This window comes from Rhincodon typus, unplaced genomic scaffold (genome assembly GCF_021869965.1).
Source record: "Rhincodon typus isolate 14 unplaced genomic scaffold, sRhiTyp1.1 hic_rhity00007593, whole genome shotgun sequence".
Classification (NCBI taxonomy): domain Eukaryota; kingdom Metazoa; phylum Chordata; class Chondrichthyes; order Orectolobiformes; family Rhincodontidae; genus Rhincodon; species Rhincodon typus.
Window position 1 is genome coordinate 1 of NW_025973231.1, and position 9,207 is coordinate 9,207.

Genomic DNA, 9,207 nt, shown 5'->3' on the forward strand with positions numbered 1-9,207 from the left:
TGCTCCTATGATGCTGCTTGGCCTGCTGTGTTCATCCAGCTCTACACTTTGTTATCTCAGATTCTCCAGCATTGGCAGTTCCTACTATCTCTGTAACAAACTTATTGTATTAGTTGCTTGTATTTACAGAGAGATGCTTGCCTATTAAACTGCTTAATGTTCACTAATGTGCACTTCCCTAAAAATGCATTTATTTATTTCTAGATTGCCTTGGGTCAACAGTGTTTTCACCAATCAAAGCAGATGTGACTGGCAACATCACTGTAAGTAGTCTGGACTGTCACAAGTTACTGGTATGTTGATTAGACAGGTTTTTTTTTAAAGAGGGCTTAATTGAGAATATTGTAAAATCTGTAGGATGTACAGTTAATCTCAACATCTGATTACCTATGATAGTTCCCATTCCTGATCACTCACTAAGAACCATTGCTGCCAGTTCACTTATAGTGATCTCCACAGTGATAGCTTACTCATGCTTGTGGGTGACAGCCACTGTCATTGAGCTGATGGCAGCTGCACGTTTTCATGGAAGTATATCTAGTTAAGAGCGTACACCTACAGGAAAGACTGTAGTATGCTGATAAGATGTGTAAGGGAGATTTAATGATAAGGCTGTTTGCAATTTGCAGATTAAAATTTTACTATAAATTGCTCAGCTACAGTAAACCCCGTATTGAGCAACATATTGTCTGCCCTCTCGTTCAGTTATTGTATTGTTCTTGCTTCAGATTATCTTTTCTGTATTTTTATATAAACTTCTATATTTAATTCTTAAGATCTCATTTACTTGATCAAATAATTTTACCAAATAAGTCAGATAGTAATGTTGAAAATTAGTTATAATTTAAATTTGTCATTGGGGGAAAAAACTAAGTCAATGTGTAAATTACTTTCTTGCTTTCTTTTAATATAAAATCCTAGTAGGAGGTTCCACTTAATTGAGTCATAGCATACATGCTTCTAAATCAAAAGGGTCTGGATCTGAGCCCAGCTCTAGGACTTCTGTGCATTATCTAAGTTGGCTGTCTGTACAATACTGAAGGAATACTGCAGTGTTGCAAGTGAAGAGTGCAGCCATCTTGGTTGTTGAGATTGTTAAAAAGGGGAAAAAAAAAGAGCTTGTATTTATAGGGCATATTTCATGAGCTCGATGTCCTGAAGTGTTTTATAGTGAATGACGAACATTTAAACTGTGGTTGCCATTGGAGGCGGATGAAGAAAGTCAGACTGACGTGAATTTTTGAAGTTGAAAATCGGCCAACCCTATTGGTTGCTTATTATTTGCAAGACGGCACCATCATGCAAATTTTTGGTGTTTTAGGAATGAGGGAGAGTGAGGAAAACTAAAATGTAAGCCACTGATTAGCCATGAGCATATTGAATGGCAAAGCGGGCTCGAGGGGTATATGGTTGTCTCATTTCTTTTATGTGCATATGTGGCTTTGGTTTAATACCTGACTTGAAAGACATCTGCTGCAATAACGTGGAACTCCCCAAGTACTAGACTGAAGTGTCAACTTAGACTATAGTGAAGTTCTAGTGCAGAGCCTGAATTCATAATGTTCTGCATCAGTGGTGGGAGATTTGGATTTTGAAGGAACAGACAAAATTTTAACTAGTTAAATCTGGAATGCAAAAGGGTAGTGTTTCTTTGCTTGTTTACTAAATGCTGATTGCATTTAGTAAACTTAACTGATAAAGGATAAATTTATGTTGCTGTTCGGTAGTCCAGATCTTGAGTATTGCTGAAAAGAACTGATTTTGTTTTAGGTTTATTTTGTTTTACATTCATCAAGACAATTACAAGGAAAATCAGAGTGCTGATTTAATTAGTAAGTGGACTCTGGTAGAGGCATTGCTACGGAGGGATATATCAGTTGGATGACTACCAGTTAACTGCCAAAATGATTTTAAAGGTAAGTTCATTATAATCAGTCAAGGTATTGACCTGAAAAGAGAACCAGAGAACGGCTGTCACCATTTAGTTGAAACAGGTATATTGTGTGTTCATGTTCTTTCTGTCTGCAAAGAACAGGGATCTGGTTGTTAATGTATATGTAGCTTCCAATATGATACAAATCTGCCACATCACATCTGACTGACTATCCTAAATTGATTTGTCAATGTAATTCATGGATCAAATGACACTCCTTGTCATAGTCTCATGTTTCTATATATTTTGCATTTTATAGTGATCTATGCAGAAAACCTCCATTGATTAAAGAAGTAAGTTTTAAAACAAAACCTTTCACTCCAGAGGAAATCGTAGCTAACTAAATGATTGAATTTTGACTCTGTTGTAAGAATAATTGTATGTGCAATGTTGATTGTGTTTTTTTTTGAACAGAAAATCAAGAATGTGTATGAGACGAATCCCACAAAATTCAGAACATTACAACTAATTCTGGAAGGAGAGAAAGAACAATATGGCACTGAGTGGCCAAATGTTGGGGCTACATTGGCGCTAATGTGGCTAAAAAGGTAACTAGATTAATTTCTTAGTGCTATCTCTGAAATTAAGCAGCTATCCTCCAAGTGGCTGTTCTATATTCAGCTTGAGCAGTAAAGCTGTTTGGCTGTGGAGTGCATCTCCGCAATGCTTGATTCAATATTTTAGAGGTTCATGCACGTTTTGAAGCAGACCTGGGAGTGGAGTTCTTGCCTGACTTTCAACTAATTTACGGCGTTGGTGGTTTTTTATTTTTTATTTTTTTTGCAAATGATATTCCTTCAATGTATAAAGAGGGACCAGTTGATGTACTGTATTTAGATTTCCAGAGGCATTTGATGAGGTGCTGCATAAAATGTTTTTGCAGAAAAAATTCATGGTGTAGTGGGTGACATATTAGTGTGGATAGAAAATGGGCCATCAAACAAGAAATAGTAGGCATTAATGGGTCTCTTTTCCTTGTCGGTATGATGTATTGAGTGATGCCGGAACCTCAACCTCAACCTTTTACAATGAAGGATCACAAGGTGTGATGGTAAATTTGTTGATGCCATAAAGATGAGACACAATGTAATTTGTGTAGAGGGCATGAGGAGGAAACAGAAGGATTTGGTAGGTTAAATAGACAAAGATATAGTAAATGGATTATAATGTAGGAAAATGTGACATACTATATTTTGGGAGAAAGAATAAAGCAGCGCATTATGTAAGTGGTGAGAGATTGCAGGGCTTTGAGATGCAGAGGGATCTGAGTGTCCTAAGTGTATGAAAACAAAAGGCTAGTGTGCAGGTATAGTAAGTAATTTGGAAATCTGTAAGAATGCTTACTGCAAGGGAATTCAGTACACATATGGAGGTTATGCTTCAATATACAGGGCATTGATGGGTTCACATCTGGACTATGGTGTACAGTATTGGTTTCCTTTTCTAAAGAAGGATGTAAATGCATTGGAAACAGAATTTGAGAAGTACCTAGAATGAATAGGTTGTATTGGTTGGACAGTCTGAGCTTGCATCTTTTTGAGTTTAGCGTAAGAGGTGACTGCATTGAAACGTTTTAAATCCATGAGAGTTCTTGACATGGTACAGGTGGAGAAAGTTTTTTTAAATCTAGAACTAGGGGATCACCATTTAAAATAATAAAGGATCACCAATTTAAAACAGATGAGATTTTGTTTCTCTGAAGGCAGCAAGTGTTTGGGGGATAGGTAGGAGTATGGAGTAGAGGTTGTATTCAAATCGGGTTGTTAAATGGTAAAGGAAGTCAGTGACAAAATAGCTTTTCCTCGTCTTCAACTCACATTTGTATGTCAATCATTAATCATTAGGCAGCTGTTAAAATGTGACTTCAAATTGAATGTCTTCCTCTGTAGTTCTTTGCCATTTTTATGTTTTGATGATAGGTTTCTTTTATAGATTCCTGTGAATGACCACTTCCTGTAACGCCAAACTATCTAATTTGCCCTACAGTAATCACAGTAACCGCAGTTAAGTGGAAATGTACTTCTCACTTCAAAAATGAGCAGTGTTACCAGCTGTGAGCAATCACTTGTTTAGATAGTGCCTCATCCAAATCATTAGTCACTAGATCAGCAATGTAATGAACCTTGAAATTGATTTGTTGTCATGAACAGCAGGAGTAACAGAGAAACCGAGTAACAAGGACGTATGTGGAGAACAACCGTAAACAGCATATTGTTGAATATGCACTAAAATCCCCAGCCATTGGATTGCTCTTTGGAAACTTGTAACATGATGGATCAAGCACTAAAGCCTCCATTATCTACCTGAGCAACATAGTGGTACTGCTTTCCTGTGGTGCATTCTGCCTCTTCCATTTCTTATAACCTCCATTGTGGACTTTAGCATCCCTTGTGGGCTTTAACAAAGAGTCTGTTTATACTATATTTAAAACTTTCAGAAACATGCAGTATTAAGTAAGTGTATCCATGCATAATGCCTTGACGGTTAATGTTGCAAGCTGATAGTTAGATTAAGTAGGATAGGAGAAGCCTTGAATGGAAGGGGAATATAAGCAGGGCCCAGTTGGGTGAAATAGCCTATTTATGTGTTGTAAATCCTCTGAAAAATTACAAGGAATGGCATTCTACTTACTGATGTCCAAATTGCAGTGACATCTTTGGAAAAACTAAGGAGGTGCCCCTTCATTTGGGTTTTAGACCTTTTGCAGCTATTCAATTAAGAGAGCTAACCAGGCCAATAAGGTACTTCTGCAAGATAGTCACTGTTGTCTTGTTAGGAAATGTGCAAATGCACATTTAATTTGCACTGAGTCCCACAAGCAGCAATAGGTAAAAGCTCAACTAATCTTTACTTGGTGATGGTTGAGGAGTAAATATTTACCAGGGAAATAGCAAAATTCCCTACTCGTCTTTTACAAGTTTCGTGGAATCTTTTATGTCCAGGCAAGAGTGCAAACAGACTGCACTAATTATCTCGGGCAAATGATGACACCTGCAACAGTACTGCAGTCCCTTGTGCCCCATAGGAACAAGTGCAGGCCATTTAGCCCCTTGAGTCTGATCTGCAGGTCTTGATTTGTGGCTGCCCATCTGAATTAATGCTATTTTCCCAATATCTGTGGATGTCATTAGTATCCAGAAATCTATTGATTGTTATCTGGAAGGTACTGTGACTGAGCTTGATTGATATTTATTGTCACATCTACTGAAGTACAATGAAAAGCTTTGTTTATGAGCAGTAGCAGCAGATCGTAGTTAACAAGGCAGTACAAATCAAAAAGACTCGAGAGTCTTATAGGTTACATCGCACAAGGCATGCGTTAGCTGAGGTCAACGTTCGAAAGATCAGCATTTTTGAGGCTAGCGAGTCCATTCATCAGTCAGAAAGACCAGGAAGAAGCTGTTTCTGAACCTGTTGGTGCGTGTGTTCGGGCTTCTGTATCTTCTGCCTGACAGAAGAGATTATAGGAGATTATTACCAGGGTGCGATGAGCTGCGTAAATGGAGTCCATGGATGGAAGGTTGGCTCCAGTGATGGTTTGGGCTGTGCACATCGCCTTCTGTAGTTTCATATGGGTCTGGGCATAGCAGTTGTCATACCAAGCCGTTACGTGCCTGGACAGTATACTTTCAATTATGCACCTGTAGAAGTTGGTGGGGGTCCTTACGGACTTGCAAAATTTCCTGAAATGCCTGAGGAAGAAGAGGCATTGTTGTGCCTTCTTGACCATCACATCAACATGGGAAGTCCAGGACAGGTTGTCAGTTATCGTCACTTCGAGGAACTTGACACTCTCCACCATCTCAACCTCAGTTCTGTTGATGTAGATGGGGGTGTGTTCTCCTCCTTCCTTTCTGAAGTCAATGGTTAATTCTTTAGTTTTTGCTGATGTTGAGAGAGAGGTTGTTCTCATTGCATCACCAAGCCCTCTACCTCCCTTCTGTATTTTGACTTGTCGTTGTTAGATATCTGTCCCACTAAGGTGGTGTCATCAGCGAACTTGTAGATGGCATTCATTTGGAATTTGACAACACTGTCATGGGTGTACAGGGAGTACAGTAGGGGGCAAAGGGTGCATCCTTGGGGTCGCCAGTATTGTGTGTTATTGTGGAGGAGGTGCATTTACCTATCTTCCCTGATTTCGGTCAGTGGATCAAAAACCTGAGGATCCAATTGCAGAGGGTGGAGCTGAGACTAAGGTCACAGAGTTTTGAGATCAGTCTGGAGGAGATAATGGTGTTGACTACAGTTCAGTCTTCAATGAGCAGGAGTCTGACGTATTTGTCCTTACTTCCATAGCAACCTGGGATGGAACTTCCAAAGATTCACTAATGTGAAGAGTACCTCTTCATCCCAGTCGTAAACAGGTTGCCCCTTATTGTGAGACTGGGACCCTGATTTCTAGGCCAACTTTCTTGCCCCTCCTGCACACCACCTCCTGGTCTGTCTGTGGCTGTGTTTCTGTCTCTCTATATCTCTCGTGCTTCAGTGAGTTCATCTTCATGTTGAATGCAGGCCACTCTCCTAAATCTCTCCTCATAGGACAGACTTGACATTCTAGTATTTAGTCTGAACCTCCATTCTACTCCCTCTATTGAAAATATATCCTTTTAAGTAAGGGGATCCAGATGTTGGGGTAACTCCCAAGTATGGTCTCACCAACGTTCTATACGATTGAAGGCAGGACTGTCTTGTCCTGTTCCTTCCTGAAATTCTATTGAGCTAAAGGTCAACATACCATTTGCCTTCCCCAATTGCTTTCTGCACTTGCACGTTCATTTTTAATGACTTATGTGCAAGGGCACCCCCAGGCCCTTTTGGACAGGTGCACTTCCTACTGTGTTGAATTGTCAGCTGGTAAGACTTGCTCAAGTACCTGGAGAGCAGCTTGAGTTCACTTTTTATGGAGCAGTTTATAAGGTCTGCTGTCGAGACAAATTGGCTGATAGTCCTACAATCAACAACTTTCTGTCAAGGAAGGCCATAGGTTTGACCCTCTGGTTGTTAAAGCCACCTTTGACAAAATGTCATATGGCTTGGCCACAATCAGCTTTTCTGTCCAGTTGGTAAGAATAAGCTCCATGTTAAACTGAGCCTAATGTATATACTTTTTAAATTCATTCATGAGTGTCACTGGCTGGCTAGCATTTATTGCCCATCCTTTGCCAGCCTTGAAAGATGGTGGTGAGCTGCTGCCTTAAACTGTTGCAGTCTGTGTGCTGTGAGTTGACCCACTGCGTCCTAAGGAAGGAAATTCCAGGATTTTGACCCAGTGATGATGAAGGAACAGTGATATTTCCAAGTCAGGATGGTGAGTGACTTGGAGGGGACTTTCTAAGTACTGGTGTTCCCATTTATCTGCTGCCCTTGTCCATGATGGAAATGGTTCTGGGTTTGGAAGGTGCTGTCTGAGGATCTTTGAATTTCTGCAGTGCATCTTGTAGATTGTACAGACTGCTGCTACTGCATGTTGGTGATGGAGGGAGTGGATGTTTGGCACGTTTACAGTCAAGAAGGCTACTTTGTCCTGGTTGGTGTCAAGCTTCTCAAGTGTTGTTGGAGCAGCACTCATCCAGGCAAGTGGGGAGTATTTCGTTAGACACCTAACTTGTGCCTTGTGGATGGTGGACAGGCTTTGCCACAGTATTCCTAGCCTCTGACCTGCTGTTATAGCCACAGTTTATATGGCAAGTCCAGTTAACTTTCTGGTCAATGGTAACCTCCAGGATGTTGACAGTGGGAGATTCAATGATGGTGACATGGTGGAATTTCAAGGGCTGATTGTTAAATTGTTGCTCATTGGAGATGGTCATTAGTGTTTATGTGGGACAAATGTTACTTGCTATTTGTCAGCCCAAGCCTGGATAATGTCCAGATCTTGTTGCATTTGAACAGGGGCTGCTTCAGTATCTGAGGAGCTGAACATTGTACAGTCATATAATTTTAATTGACTAGACTATCTATTTTTGCAGGGGTCTGAAGTTCATACAAGTTATGCTGCAAAGCATCGCAGATGGGGAGCGGGATGATTCAAACCCAAACCTCATTCGAGTCAATGCTACAAAAGCATATGAGTTGACCTTGAAGAAGTACCACAGCTGGATTGTACAAAGACTTTTTTCTGTGAGTGTTTTTTTTTTTTTGCATTCACTCTTCCATTCTTGAAAGAGCTCACACATGTTGCAACTACGTTTGTTCGCCATTTCCAGGAAGTGAGAAGGCATACATTGGTTTTTGGACATGGGTTCATGCATGCAGACTGACTGTTTGTTTTTCTGGTGGCCTTGCGGTAGATTTGGAACCTCAAGGAGATCACCCATTTATCTCAGCACCTTTTCAAGGAAATTCTGTTCCATCATAATTGTTCCAACTAGCAGGTTTTCATCAGAATTGGAATGTTCTCAGTTCAAACATTCAGTATGAAATAACTGTCTGAAATTTTAATTTCTTCCCTTAACAAATGAGTTTGGAATTACTAATGCAATTTGTGGCCAGCCCCAGCAGGTGTGGGTGACCAGTTAGTCAGGATACACAGCAATTGGGATACGCTGAGGGCTAAGGTTTTGAAGTGTTGACTGCAGCATGTGACCTGACCTTGTGTATTTTGTTTGCTTTTGCAGGCCGCAGTTTATGCCGCACCATATAAATCAGACTTTATGAAGGCCCTGTCGAAGGGCAGAGAGGTGAAAGAAGAAGAATGTATAGAGAAAATCAGGCAGTTTTTAGTCAACTTCACTGTGACTATTGATGCAATCTATGAGATGTACACCAAAATGAATGCAGAGTTGGATTACAAGGTCTAACACTTGCACTGTCTGCCTTTCTTAGTCTCTTCTCACCCTTTTCTCAGCAATAAATTAGCTAATCACTGTGATTTTGATAACTTTTTAGGTTGCTGTTTCTACAGGGTAATGGTCATTAACCAGCAGTAGTTAGTGTGGAATTTGGCAGAGGAGACACTAAGATGGTGTGTACTCCTGAACCTTAACACTGTAATCACATTCAATTAAATCACAACAGATCAGGTCCATCCATCCTCTACATCCTACTAGCTATTGGTTTCTTTGATTTGATAGTGCAGGGTGTATTGTTTTCTAATGTGAATTTCCTTTGCTTGTATTAACAGATCATCTAACAGAGCTAGTAGGAACTGCAGATGCTGGAGAATCTGAGATAACAAGGTGTAGAGCTGGATGAACACGCAGCAGGCCAAGCAGCATCAGAGGAGCAGGAAGGCTGACGTTTCGGGCCTAGACCCCATTTTCTGAAGAAGG

At 40.3% G+C, this 9,207-nt stretch overlaps 1 protein-coding gene across 1 annotated transcript; it reads left to right on the forward strand.

Annotated features, from left to right (window-relative positions):
- Positions 1 to 200: 200 nt before the first annotated feature.
- gltpa (glycolipid transfer protein a) lies at positions 201 to 9,152 on the forward strand (the record flags this gene model as incomplete). Its single annotated transcript, XM_048594275.1, has 4 exons — positions 201 to 263; positions 2,348 to 2,481; positions 7,906 to 8,056; positions 8,554 to 9,152. Coding segments are annotated over 4 exons (531 nt in total), but the record flags the coding sequence as incomplete, so codon positions are not given.
- Between the last annotated feature and the right edge of the window lie 55 nt (positions 9,153 to 9,207).